This window comes from Pundamilia nyererei, unplaced genomic scaffold (genome assembly GCF_000239375.1).
Source record: "Pundamilia nyererei isolate P.nyererei 1_Seehausen unplaced genomic scaffold, PunNye1.0 scaffold00123, whole genome shotgun sequence".
NCBI lineage: Eukaryota > Metazoa > Chordata > Actinopteri > Cichliformes > Cichlidae > Pundamilia > Pundamilia nyererei.
This window is the reverse complement of record NW_005187524.1, coordinates 1,708,579-1,723,352: the sequence shown is the minus strand read 5'-3', so window position 1 is coordinate 1,723,352 and position 14,774 is coordinate 1,708,579. Positions and strand designations below refer to the sequence as shown.

Sequence of the window (14,774 nt, the reverse complement as noted above, 5' to 3'; positions counted from 1 at the left end):
ACAAAATACTCATTTGCCTAATAATTCTGCACTCCCTGTACTGTTTTACTGTAGTCCATGACGCGCTTACCTTCAGGGTCATACGTCACATGAAGACCAAAATAGTTCCAAAGGCCAGATCTGAATGAGGGTGGGGGAGGTTCAATTTGCAATGTTGCTACGAGAGCTTAACTTCTGTCTCGCTAGCTTGCCCTGCGCTCAGTGAATCTGCGTTCGACTACTCCGCCGAGGCTACACTGTCGAGCGCAGATCCACAGAGGGCTCAACACAGACAGCAGAAGGAAAGTTGATAAAATAAATTAAAAATGTTGTATTGTTCGATACATATGCATACCGAACCGAAAGCACTGTATAGAACGGTTCAATATCGATACAAGTATCGTTGCACCCCTAAGACATACATATCTAATTCAGAGTTGGTTTCTCCTTAACCTAACTCAGTGAGAGGTCAACATGCTTTAACCATGTATCCTTAGTTCACATGCTAAATTGACACAAATCTGCAGCTTGTATTTACGATGTTTATATTATTATTTAGTATAAAATAGAGATGGCACGATACCACTTTTTTATGTCCAATACCGATATCATAATTCTGGATATCTGCCGATACAGATATGAATCCGATATAGTGTATTTTTAATCAATAAAACTGTTTTTTTAATATCTTGCTGCATTTTGTATAAGTTAATACTCAAGTTTAAATAAACAAAACACTAAAGCTATTCTGTTATACTGTATGTAAAAAATGCACTGCACCCAAAATATTTCATAGTTCAGCAAAACTGATCAATCTAATAAACTTAAACCTGCTCCATCCTCCCTATTCTGGTATTTTAAAGAGTACTTAGCAGAAATATTAAGCAACCTAACTAATAGGGCTGCAAACTCCCAGCAAAAAAAATAAAAAATAGGGACCCACCCCCCACCCTCCACCTCATGATGCTTAATCGACGTAATCAACTTTAATTTGATGCAGTGTGAAAAATAATGCACAGAAATCAATTATTTTTCAAGAAATATTAAATAGATTCAACATCTTTCTTCAACAGAACTGCAGACTGCACAGATGGTACCTTCCCAAAGGAAAAAGTAGTATAGCTTACTAGGGTATATGTATTAGACTTAACAGTTACTATATACAGTAATGGACTTCTATTCATTTTACATCAAATTAAAACTTTGGGTGTCAGATAATTATTTAGTAAAAGCTCGACATTTTAAATGAGAATAAGAAAGAGAAGTATGTCTTTGTGCCCCCTTTTCCCTGTTCATGCCCTCTTGGCCCCCCTGGCTAAACTTTGCTAGATCCGCCCCTGCACAGTTACCAGCCGTCAGCTGTAGAAAAAGATCCTGGTGTAGAAAGTAATATTAAATACATTCTAACAACAGCTGATCAAGCTTAAACGTGCTGCTGTTGTTCAGCTGCTGGTTTCTTTCTGGTGCAAAGTGGGCCAAAAACAAAGAAGAGAGACGGACTCGCGACAGAAAAGCCGATCAGCTGATCATTGATCAGCTTCATGATTGAAGTAGCAGCAGGAGAGGCAGTCGCTCCATATATCAGTTGATAAGCTTAACATGGGAATGCTTTACAAATAGAGATGAACTTACACACTTGCTTTACTTCTCTCTGGGATCACTTCCTTGGAGATGAAATGCTGGTTTGAGGCTACAAATACACACAGCTGCTCTATCACGTGACCACACTGCTCCCACGTGCTACGGTTATGAGCCCAGTTACGCCAGGTCGCAAGTTTTGTGAGGTGCTTTTTTGATATTTAATGGATCAGATTACATTTTTTATTTTTCTCCGATATCCGATCCAGTAATTTACGTCAGTATCGGACCGATACCGATACGTAATATCGGATCGGTCCATCTCTAGTATAAAATAAGACATGCTGATTGGGTCATTCATTGGCTAATTAGGGCTAAAGTACAGCTGAGACTTGTAGTTAGTTTTCAATGAGATAAAAGGTAGTGATGGTGCTAAAGTTGGGGACATCACAAAAATTTGTCAAATTTTTAAAGCATATGAATGACTTCACCAAACCCACAAACTAGTGTCTAAGTACTTGTAACTGAGAATCCTTAAATGAATGTTTCAAATTGTAGTGCAGAGCACATACTGACACTTATGTAATGCTAATAATATGAGTAACTGACTCTCCAGGGTAAGAGGGTGGTGAGTGAGAGGCCTGAGAGAAGGCCGGGCCCTGTGGACGTCAAGAGCCCCGCCGATGATGGACAGGCGAGGCGTGTGGAGTCAGCGGGGAGGGCGAAGCAGCCATCTCACATGACCAAGAGAGACTCAGCACCACAGGTCCGACTCACGCACACCGAACACTCCTGCCTGCTTCCACTCTCACTCCCTCCCCCCTCCCTTTGTTTATTCTCACATGCTGCACCGACGTGTTTTACATAGATATGAGACATGTTGTCTGGCCCATCCCCTCCATCCCTGTGATGGAGCATAATGGTTTGTTGACAGGAGATGGACCGGGCTGTGACTGACTGGTGTGAGATTAGGAAAGGAGAGGGTGGCTAATAGAGCTGTGGGTTGAACAGATGCTCTGCATAACTAAGTTTTGAACCTTTTTGAGCTGTTTTTACACACACGCTGCAGCTCTGATCTTCTCTAGATGTCACTCGACAAAGGTACGTGTGAAAAATTCAATTCAGGCAACTTCCTCGAGTAAACCGCATGAAGAATTTCCTGTCATCTCCTGCTGTGTGTTTCACGTGTGAAAGGGAAACTGAGGAATATACCTTGACCCGAATCTCCCAAAATCATCCACAGTTAACTTTTACAAGTTACTCCGGTTTGCTTGAGATGCCATATTTAATGCAGGCAGGGACTCGTGTGCCCCTGCCATCGTCTGTGAAATGCAATGTGACCTTAGCCTCCCCTCCCATCCCCCCAGAAAGTCTGGAACAGCTGCTCTGCCTCAGTCTGAAGCCTGACGCAGACACACACACTCACAGACTGAAATAAATAAGCTGATGCACAGGCAGCTGATCCTCGCCACTGTAAACACAGACACAATCTGGTCATAGGGTGGGGGTGGGGGGGTGGGAGGGAGGGGACATGAAAGCAGGAGTTGCAGAAGTACAGGTTCAGTCTAAAATGTGCATCTCTGCTACCGATTGGCCGATACACTAAGTGCTGCTCACTGGGCGTCTGGGTTAATGTGCACTGAATCTGTGGGCTGAACACATTGTTCTTTTTGCCTTTATTTCTGGCCCACTAGGTCTGTGCCCCCCCCATTTATCATGTGGACTGAATCAGCACTTGAACAGTAGCCAGGGCTCCAGTGCACCAGTCATCTGTGAATCCCAGAGACCTGGTTTACGTAACCTGTGTCATTTCACTAGGTTTATATGAGAGCAGCGGAGGAGAAAGCTGCTAAAGGGTGATACCGTAGGAGAACATACCATGGATCCATCTGGCATGCTTTAAAAAAATATTTGCGTTGGTTCACGCTGAGGTGCACATTGCTACTGCACTGCCCTGCCTCTGAAATAATTATCTGATGGGTATGTGTGTGTGTGTGTGTGACAGAGCGAGAGACACCCTGGAAATAAATAATGACTCTTTGAGAGACAGGGGTGTGGCTGTGCAGCGGTGTCTCATGCAGCCTGGAGGAACCTCATGACCAGACTGCTCACGCTCACGAGAGAGAGTGACAGGGGTAAGGAAATGCAGTCGGACGGAGAGGAACAGAGGGGAGGGTGAGAGAGAGAGAGACGCTTGGCAACCGTGCCATCTGTTTCAATCTCCCCTCATTTCTTTTTCCTGAAACTTTAAGTGGTCCACACTCCTCTGGCACGATTGTTTCCCTATTCCCACCATCCTGAAAGGGCCGATTTGATCTAATTAACATTCAACTGCCTTCTCACTCTGAAAAGGCTCATTATGCGAAGAGACAGACCTGGCAAGGTGCCAAGAAAAAGGGAGAGGAAGACGGAGTAGTGGGATGAGAGAGAAAAGAGGTACCCGGGGGTCTTTGTGTATGTGTGAGCTATACTCTCTCTGGATGTGGGCGTGTGAATGATCGTGTGGGCGTCCCAGCCCGTAGGTGTGTTACCAGCCCACTCGCTCTCCCCGGTGCCTATTGTCCCCATCCTCCCTCAGCTGTTAGAGTGTTGCTGTTAATAGCAACATGACTCATCCTCTGTGTTCACCAGAGCGCATCATTGAAATCAGAACTACACCAGAATAGAAATTAGCACAATTCTGTACCTCTAATAAGCTGTGTTTGATTTGCAAACCGCCAGGTGGTTTCCAAGGTCAGCTACCTGCTAACTGCAGTCTGCCCCTGTGCAGAGTGGACAGAAATTACATTATAATTGAAGCTGTTGTGCCAAGTTGTGCCATTACACTTTAAGACCACTGGGTGGCAGTCTAGACCTCTCAGTCCTTCCTAATGGATGAGTCAGTGGCCTGATTGTGACAGCAGCAAAGCGATTCTTTACAACAGTGTTTAATTAGCGAGCAACAAGTTGCTGTGTCACACTTATAACTGCTAAGCTCATCTTTTAATTTCTCCTCTCTGACAGGATGAGGTCAAACAGGGGCAGAAGCACACTGAGGAGCATCACGGGGTGTCAGAGCAATGCCAGGTAAATTAAAAAAACCCTCATACACAGATGTAAACATTTAGATGCTGTGTGTCTAACCTCTCTCAGCTCAAAGGACTGCAGTTTCAGCTCATCGTGACCACGTAATTTGCTGATGATCAGTCAGTGAAAACAAGGTTTTCACCAACACTACGTTAGCATACAAAGCACAGAGAATAGCAAATGCAAATATGCGCTCTGTCCACATCACAAACACACGCAGACAGCACAACACGTTGCCGTGCACGTGCCCCTTTTCCTAGCGCTTCTTCCCATCTGCCTCCCGCTGGCTTGCATGTCAGCCTTGCTGGAGTAGCTCAGAGCTGTCTCACAGATCTGGTGTGCGATAAGCAGCCTGACTGGGGAGGCAGGAAGGATTGGCTTCAAAGGCACGGCGGATTCTCCACATGACAAGTGATGCTGTTCATGCCTCTCTGGCTGCTGCAGTCCTGGCCTACACAGATTTCAAGGAAATACCATGTAGATTTTTTTTTCTCATCATGTTGTAAAGTTGTAAAGTGGGGCAGCATGGTGGCACGGTGGTTAGCACTGTTGCCGCACAGCAAGAAGGTCCTGAGTTCAATTCCAACATCAGGCCGGGGTCTTTCTGTGTGGAGTTTGCATGTTCTCCCCGTGTTTGCGTGGGTTCCCTCCGGGTACTCCGGCTTCCTCCCACCGTCCAAAGACATGCAGCTTGAGGGGATAGGTTAATTGGAAAATCCAAATTGCCATTGTGTGAATGTGCGAGTGAATGTGAGTGCGAATGGTTGTCTGTCCCTGTGTGTTGGCCCTGCGACAGACTGGCGACCTGTCCAGGGTGGACCCCGCCTCTCGCCCTATGATAGCTGGGATAGGCTCCAGCGCCCCCCGCGACCCTGAAAAGGATAAGCGGAAGCGAATGGATGGATGGATGGATGGATGTTGTAAAGTGTGTTACACTTTTGTGTAACAAATATACCATATGGACCTAAATCAGTGCAGCTTTTGGAAGCTCAACTGTCACTGAGAGTAAGATTATGATCTCAGCAACTGGCCAGGTTCACTTTGTAATATCCAACATGCCTTCTTTGGCTCCTGGCAAAAAATTAAAAAAAATTTTAATTAGCAGCTGGGGCGGCAGCAGATCATGGCCTGTTGGAACATGTGAAAACCGTCTTCCCGTGTGACCCCTGATGTCCTCTGAGGGCCAGCACAGAGCAAGGAGAGACGAGGTGGAAAACAGGATGAGGACAGATGCCATGTTCTCCAATAAGTGTAGGCAGGAGGGCAACATGTTTACTTCAATTTGATTGGCCCTCACCTGAGGGGAAAACATGACCTGTCATAGCTTCTTACCAGCACTGTGTTGCATCTCTTTTTCTCTCACGGTTGTAGCTGCTGCTTTGAGCTTCAATACAGATTTTTATGGTCATTCCTGGTACTCAGAAATCCAACAAATGTATTTTTTTTCTAGACATCAGCACGCTCTCTCAGAAACTGCTGGTCTTTTTCGTGACATCTCTAGTCTTGGTTTGCTTGAAGGCTTTATAACACAAGCAGCTTCTGCCCTTTCTGATGTGTTAATGAGCCTGTATCAGATCTCCTTTTACTATTAGCCAGCAATCCTCTCTGCTCTCATCACAGTAATCAATAAATAGGTTAAGAGGGGAATGGAGGAAGAGCTTCTAATTGTATTTGCTATAAACTGTACTTTTCCTGGAACACTGATCGGTATTTACCCAGGGAGGCAGTGGTTAGCACTTAAAGTTATGCAAAATACATCAACGTAGCAGAAATACACACATTTGTGGTTCCCACAGATCTGTATATGTATCCATTATTATAAGTTTATACACTGAAATGCTGTCTTTTGCATGCGCATAGGATATCGAGAACCTGCAGGCCATCACAGACCTCAACGTCCCCACATCGAGAGAGGAGCAGGAGGAATATTTAAGGTGGAAGAAGGAGCGTGAGCAGATTGACAGGGAGAGGGTGGCACGCCATAAAAATGCCAAGGGCCAGTGGAGACGAGCGTGGGACATGGATAAAACTGACAATATGTAAGACTTTTTAAAGAGTTAAAGGTTTACATTCATATTCCCATTGGCTGTAGCTGTTAAAGCTGAAGGACTAAAAAAGAAATAAAATAATAACATTTTAAACCAAAATATGGCAAAATATGAAGTTCAGAGATCAGTGAAATACTGTGGAGCTGATTTTCAGATGCATCTTTGTTCTAGCACACCTGAATTAAATGAATGGCTTGTTACCAGGCCTTTGCTAAACTTGATTGCTGAAGAAGTAATTCCACCATTAGATTCAGCTGTGCTGGAGTAGGGATGCATCTAAAAGCTGCAGGACAGTGGCTCTCGAGGACTGGAGTTGGAGACCCCTGATTTACAGGATGAGTAGCTGCATTTTGAACCATCTGTGACTGAAAAAGACTAGAATTGGGTAATCCTATAAATAGGGAGTTACAATAATCCAACTGGGAGGTGATTGAGTCGTGGATAACTGTTTCTATATCTGTAATTCTGTGATGGTTTAAAGCTGCTGTTCACAAAACTACTTCTTTGTTTGTTAGAGGCTGAACTATCCAGGATTTTAAGTTATAGTTTAACTATAGCGCTTGATAAGCCAAATAAAGTTTTGCTGTCATTTAGTTGAAAATGTTGCCAGGACTCCAGGATTTTAGATTGTCCAAACAATTCAACTTAATTGAATTTTATTTATATAGCACCAAATCACAACAACAAAGAGAACCCCAACAGTCAGACCACCCACTATGAGCAAATACTCGGCAACAGTGGGAAGAAAAAACTCCCTTTTAACAGGAAGAAACATTATGCTTTGCAAAGAGAGTCTAGGGGTAACATGTATAATGAAATGGAGGTCAAGTAAGCAGTACAAATTCCTCTAACGAACAAAAAAGTCCATGTTGGGTTTGGAGGTCAAACAGTGGACTGTCACTTTTAAGTACTAAGATATTTTCAGTATGCAGTACCATGCAGGCTAAAAATGGTCTTATTAGCACTAAGGCCTTTTTTTTTTAAGTTATTAGTTTTGTAGATTTCCCCTTTTCACTTTTAAATTCTTCCTTCACTGAAAGGCTCACTTCACTTAGGCAGATGAAGAGGAGAAAATAACCCCGGAGAACATTGTGCCTCTTTGTAGTTAAATTATTCAGTGAAGAATCCATTAGATGAGGTTTCTGGATGTTGTGCATGTTCTAACACATGATTGCAAGGCTGATTGTCACCAAGTCACAGGACGATGTTACACAGCTAAAACATTACCAAACAGTTACTTATGTATGCCTAATATAACTTTTTTCATGTGAAGGAGTTCATGAGCTACATTTCATACAGCGTTGCAGGCTGCTGCCCACATTGGTGGGGGAAATCACACGATAGCACCCCAAACTGACCGCGGGAAAGAAATACAACTCGTTTATTGTGAACTGTTTGTTAGATTTCAAACAAACTGAGCTGTGGCTGTACAAAGACTGACCAAGTTGCAGAGTAAATTAATGTGCTGTTTAGGGTAGTATCCAAATGTAAAGGCACAAGGAAAGAGCAGCTATTTTTAGCTGGGGGGTTAGGGATGGAAATGCCTTGCCTTATTTGGCGAAGCATTAACAAGGCTCCCGAGAAAGAACAGAAGAGGAAATGTGTTTTTGATTCGACAATTTACGCGGTTTCAGAGGATGTCGAATGTAGGAATGGAATCTCTGCACAATCTTAAACTCTAGGCCCACAATGATATACTGAAATGTCCGTTTATGTTGTGCAGATGAGATGTTATAGTGCCTGAGGGGGGAAGAGATGAATGATTTTGGAACATGATAGAGATATTAGTCACACTGGGTTTTGTTACTGTCTAAAACTAAACCTCTGCTTCTAGGTTTTCAGACAAATCCCTCTCTGACAGAGACTGGGGGCCTTCCAGCAGAGGTAAGACAAAAGACACAGACCTTACTGAGAACGTAAGGAGTAAGACGCTTCATAACAAATCATAAATAAGACATATCACATTGCTGCAGGAGGAAGAAATGCTAGAAGAGGACCCAGGGCAGGCAGCGATTCAAAAGGTATTCCCCACATAATTTAGTGAACAGTTAAATCCCATAAAATACTCTTATAGTGTTTAGACTTTTAAACTTTTGGTATTTTTCTGACCTAGCTCATGACAAGCGAGGCAAAGACAAGGGAGCTAAAAACGTGCAAGTGATGAGCAGTAAAGCAAAAGGCAAAGATCGCCTGACTGGGCGGGCCAGAAGGTCAGTAACAGCTAAACACAATGGGCTGCTGGCAAAGGTGATTCAACCATCAGAGCGTTTTTCAACATAGCTTCAATTAGCGGTTACAAGAAACATCGGCATGACTAATGCAGTACGTAAAACGGATGTGGAAAGACATGCTGTTTTTCTGCACTGTGCCCTAATGTACAAATTCCCCTGGATGTCATGAGACTTAATTTAGAAGTGGTGGCAGCTGACTAAATAACCCAGAAGGTCGCATTCTGTCCCCCCCTCCACAGTTTCTCCTCTGCTGTGAAACACCACTTGATGGTGAGCAGGCCGTCTAGCCAATCTGGAGCATGCAGCCTGTTGACATCACATTTTGGGGTCATCTCAGATTGCTTAGAACCCCATCAAGTACTAAACAAATACCTGGTACTAAGTACTACACCTAATGAGAAAACCCTAAAAACCAAGCTGAGCCGATCTGAGTAGGTGCTGGTGGAAAAGGCCATATGTGCGCTGTAATGCAATCATAATGTCCAAAAAATTCCACAGCCACAGAGCTGAAATTGAGGCACTGTGTGGACTTGGAGTGAGAAAGATTATTTTATGTCTCTGTAAAAGTAGGTAAGGATTTGGAGGGGGGCTCTGTAAAACAGCACTCGGGTGTGAGATTCCTGTTATCAGGCTGTGCTGCTGTTACAGTTGCCAACAGATTTGAGTGTGGGCAAAGGCAGCCCACAGGCCACCAAAGCCATTTTCACACATACACTGCAGCTCTCGATGTTTCTGGATATTATCCAAATGGAGGTGCGTGTGAGAACTTTAATGTCTGATGTAGCTGAATTAAACATGAAACAGTGTTAAACAGTCTTTAGCTCACCAGTTCCTTAGTACAAAGTTGGTGCGATTTCCTATCGCTGATGTGAGGAAAAAAGGGAAAATGTAATAATTGGCTAAATTCACAGCTAGCAAGTGGTCATCTCGTGCTCTGCTGCATGCTCTACCCAGACAGCACCCTTACCTAAAACACACAAAATCCAGTATTGAGTCTACATGTGACAAAGGGCAACTGAGGACAGTGTCCCAGCCTGAGTCTCTTGACACTGTCTGGAGTTCATGCATGAAAAGCCATTACAATCACAACAACTGAGACCGGTGTGTGTCTGTGCCTCGGAAGGCTGAGCCCCAACCTCAAATCACAGCTCTTGCTTTCCACATGTCCTTGGACAATCACCTGATATGACTCCCAGTGGTCATCACCTTTCATGGTGTAGTCATTGGTTTTTGAGCAAGTATGTGACTGAGAAGCAAATGCTGTTATAACACTGAAATGGCCTGCAGCAGTCTCGTCTGACCCATTAGGTTATACTCGTGGAATCTCTGAGGGCGACCTGTAAATAGGGCTTATTGCTGCACATCCCACAGATGCTCAGTCAGACCATTTGAAGGCTAACTGAGAGCTTTGTGCTCTTTTAATGTCAAAGAAAAAAACTAGTCCTGAACTGTTTTTGCTTTGTGGTGTGACATGTTGTCCTGCTAAGGGTGAGATGCTGTGGTGCCATTGTAGAAAGCTTGTGTGCTTCTTCTGCGGTAATGTTTAAGTGGGCGGTATGTGTCAAAGTACCACACGAATGCCAGGACCTAAACTTTGCCAGCTGAACGTTGCATTGTGATAAAATGATCTGTGTTATTTACTCTTGTTGCTGATTGTTATATACAATATTGCAGCATGCTATAACTTGCAAAGAAGAGATTCACAACACACTGCTTTTTTGTTTCTGAATACCCTTTTTTCAGATGGCAGGCAAATGATGATGGAGAGAACCTGCAGGTGAGAGGTGAAACCTCTTTTGACCCTGCTATAAAGTGAATAATAAAAGACATCCATTTAGCAAGAAACACTCCTGTTTGTCGCTTTGATCTCATCTTTTAGATGCCTGAGACGACGCTGGAGGAATTCCTTGAGGAACTTGATGCCCTCACAGACGCTAATGCAGACGAGCTGAAAGATCAGGACGCAAAAACAAAGCAGTCACCGAGCCCGGATTCACTGAGCACGCCCGAGGAAGCGAGTGAATCAGCAGCCTCTGTGTCGGCTGTTATCCTTAGAGAGGACACCCCGACTCAGGAGAAGGCAGAGGCTTCGTCCTCTCGGGGTTTGGAGAAGAAAGTGCGCTTCTCTGAGGAACTCATCCAGGGGGCTCATGCAAGGCAAACCACGGGGTCTCAAGAGTCAGAATCCAGAGGTCCCAGCTCTTTGAAAGCTTCCTCACCTAAAAAGAACAAGCATGAAATGCAGAGGCCACGTCAGCCTCTTGAAAGTGCCAAGCAGGATGATGGGAGTCTTCAGGATAAAGGAGGTGGGCCAGCTGCACCTTCTTTTGCACAGCAGCAGGGATCTGAAAATGATTGCACTAAAAAGGACAGCAGCCCACCCACAGCTCCCAGCTCCCCCCCTGCTGAAAAAGCCTGCACCCCTCTACATGAGATCCAGCCTGTGGAACTTCCTAAGTGCAACATCAGCAACACAAACACGGGTACGCCTGAACTTCAGCGAGCCTGATTTTTAACATTTATTTATTTATTTTTCTCCTGGCTGCGTGTGTGGATGTTCCAAGTAAACTAACCGTGCTTTTGTTTTCACAGAAGAGCTGATAGACTCTGGTCTGTCTGTTCTGAGCCTGGAGTCTGGAGAAACACACCCAACACACTCCACCAGCAGTGACAAGGTCAGTGTGAGAATCAATAGATGTGCAAATGGAGGGAAGTGCAAATGGATGGGGATTTAAAAGGATGAGGAGAGCAATATATCTGCACTGCAGCTGCGTATTATCCAATTTTAATTCAGCCCCTCTGAGTCTTGATGGAGTGCAGGAGAAATAGTCTCGTGAGAATGGTTTTTCATTTCATCTTCCACCTGAACAGATAATGTATGATCGTTCATACTGAGGAGGGAATGAGAAAATACAGTAAATGTAAAATACAGAAAGTTGCAGTTGGTAATTTTTATCCTTTTCTCTCTCTCTTTTTTTGTTTGTTTTTGCAGGCACGAGAACATGGGAAAATTGTTTAACTGACGTTTTCTGGATATAAACACTGAAACCAAAACACAGCATTTGGATGCATTATTTTTGCTTCAAAGTAGCTCGTTTGCAATACTGTTTATAGCTTACAGGCAAAACTGTGGGAGCTGAATTTTTGTCTCAAATGTGACACATGAATGGTGAGACACCTTTTTCCCGCTCGATTATTATTAGTGTTTTTTTTATTTTTTTTAACATCAGAGCACTTTATGTGTACAAAAACATGTGTACTGACATCTCTTTCTGTATGGAAGTACGCTGCTTGAGTGCAATATCACTGAATGTTTACACATTTGTATGAAAATGTTGAGGTACATATCAGGAGGCTAGCTAATCGGTTAAATTTAGATAGCCCTTGACATTAAACCAAGCCACAGTCTAATTACTTAGTGCCTGATTCTGCCTTAGAGGTATATTTTTTTAATTTATTTAGCAGGGACGATGCACAATAAATATATTGTACCGGATATAGCTAAAAGCTACTTTTCAGCTGTAGTCCCTGAGTAACTTTTCAGTAACTGAATAAAGATTGTAATAGATGACGATACATAGTTGCAGACCTCCAGTAGAGTTTTTATTTCTACATTTAAAAGTAGTAGACAAATGGATATTATTAACTGCTTCCAGCATCCATAAATAGCCTTTGGGAAGTATGAAATCAGTATATTGTTAAAACGCACATTTGAACCCTAATGTCTTTGGCCAGTGACCAAGACAGTCCAAAGTTTACAAAATGTTACTACTGACATGCTGTAAATGTTTCTGCTATTAAGAGCATTGAAAGGAGCGCGCCACTGATTTTTGATATCAAGACAGGAGCCCGATGATGTCATACTCTGGTTAAGATTATCTGAATTTGGGGATGACAGCTTTGCAGTCATGAAACCTCACACCTCTGCCCATAAGTGGCAGAAATCTACTTGATTTAAATTTGGCCTTTTTACTTATCAAGGTCGTCTCCTTGTGCAGCTCTGAGCCACATCCCCTGCGCCTGCTGTTTTTACATTGCTTTGTGGTCCGACTACTTTTCACCGGGGAAAATAGAGGAAGTATACATTTGTGTCACAGTGTGGGGGGATCAGCACTGGGGAACTGGATCTATGTCCCAGAGGGCAAAGGGCAGCCTGAAAAAGGAAAATTTACCCTGTCAGAGCCTTAAGGCAGGACATCCAGAACATGCTCGTTTCTTCTTTCTTTCACAGTCATGAGCGTTGTGCACCATGAATATGTCCCCCACACTCAGACGATCGGCACAGAGGTCTACTGTAACATCCCGAGGCGTCAGAAGTAAAACATTCAGTCCAAACCACTGGGACTTGGATCAGATGGCGCCCTGAAAATGCCTTTCTTTTTCTAAAAGCCTTAACTCAATTAAAAAAGAAAAACGAAAAGAAAAAAAGCAGCCATGCTGGAGTAGCTTGCAGCGCTGCCCAAGGAGGCCATCTAGAAGAGCCAATTTCCTCATTCTGTTTAATGCAGAACTAGGTTTAGAAAGAAATAAATGCGATCCAGTTGTAAGATGACATAACTCACTAGTGTACTCCTTTATTGTTAAAATAAAAAGCCAGCTGACGGTAAAGCATAACACATTTGGATGTTTAAATATTGATTTATAACACTGCAGAGTAGAAACCTTGCACACTATTGTTGTGTTCCCTAAAGCACAGTTTTACAGCTGAATCCCGAAGATCCGGTCTTCCTCACTCTTCTTATGTTATGTTTTGGCACTTAATTTAGGATTGTAATGTACTATGTTAGCTGATTCTAAACAAACAGTGTACAAATTCTGGTCTTTGGGCCCCTGTGAGTGGGGGGGAAAAAATATAATTCAAGCATTTTTTGAGTTGGGTGAATTGAGAATGCCGGGATTCAGCTAAAATTCCCTTTTGTATTATTTGTCCTGTATTATGTTTGTGAAAGAGAGCCTAATATCTTTCAAGCTTCCCTTGATTAATATCTTAGCCAGTTGTTGTGCCTTGCATATTGGCTTCTTCAGCTATTGAAGGTGTACTTAAATTTATGGTTTGTATATTAACTGCCTCATTTATTTTATTTATTTGCCTATCCATTTCGGACAGGAGAATGTTACCAAGTAAATCTCAAGCTGTGTTTCTCTGAGTCGTATTTTTTTTCTCCTTTTTAAAATTTATTGCCAGCCTTTGATGCTATTTTGGTAAGAAGCGACAGTTATATTAAGAAGTTTTTGGCTTTCGTCAATGCCACCGTGTAGTAAATAGTTATGTAACTGTAAGTGGAAAACACAGCAGACATGCTCTGAGCTGCGGTCTTGTCTGTGTCTACGGAGGTTACATAAAATCAAAAAAGCAAGAAGCGAGCCACAACGTTTGAAGCCAGTCCATCCGTTAAGAAAGAAGGGGCCTTATTCTGTATTATATGTGGATAGCAATCTATCAGTAGAAGGAAACATCTGTGTGAAAAACAGGTCACTGTTTCCCTTTGAAGTATTTTTAAAATCTCCCTGTGAGATTTCATGTAGTGGAAGAAACACAATCATAGAGCATTTTATATTTAAGTGTTTAGTCCTTGTTCATTCACTTTGTTTAACATCTGCACTGTCACCTTCCTTAAATGTCAAGTTTCTGAGGTGAGATGAGTTGGTTGGCGGGGAGTATGCAAGTACCCCCCACGTGTGTTCTCGCACTGTTGTAATTAGATGTGCCTGTGTATGCGTGTGTGCTGCATTTCAAGGTGTGATCCCAGCCTTTTTTGCTGCTCAGAGTACTCGCTCTAATTTGAGTCCATGTGCAACATGTCTTCATTTGCTGAACCGCTCGGAACGAAGCATACGCCACATGAATAAATTTTCTGTGTTTCAAAGGCTC

The 14,774-nt window shown here is 43.1% G+C and overlaps 1 protein-coding gene across 3 annotated transcripts in view; it reads left to right on the top strand.

Annotated features, from left to right (window-relative positions):
- Nucleotides 1-14,774, top strand: part of ccdc9b (coiled-coil domain containing 9B) — a 22,433-nt gene extending 7,659 nt beyond the window's left edge. For all 3 annotated transcript variants that reach the window (XM_005742804.2, XM_013913288.1, XM_005742803.2), the window contains exons 5-14: nucleotides 2,174-2,323; nucleotides 4,561-4,623; nucleotides 6,484-6,662; nucleotides 8,506-8,555; nucleotides 8,645-8,692; nucleotides 8,785-8,881; nucleotides 10,646-10,679; nucleotides 10,782-11,385; nucleotides 11,495-11,577; nucleotides 11,895-14,774. In XM_005742804.2, the coding sequence (XP_005742861.1) occupies nucleotides 2,174-2,323; nucleotides 4,561-4,623; nucleotides 6,484-6,662; nucleotides 8,506-8,555; nucleotides 8,645-8,692; nucleotides 8,785-8,881; nucleotides 10,646-10,679; nucleotides 10,782-11,385; nucleotides 11,495-11,577; nucleotides 11,895-11,921 (1,335 nt within the window). In that variant the 3' untranslated portion in view covers nucleotides 11,922-14,774. The remainder of the gene's footprint in view (nucleotides 1-2,173; nucleotides 2,324-4,560; nucleotides 4,624-6,483; nucleotides 6,663-8,505; nucleotides 8,556-8,644; nucleotides 8,693-8,784; nucleotides 8,882-10,645; nucleotides 10,680-10,781; nucleotides 11,386-11,494; nucleotides 11,578-11,894) is intronic.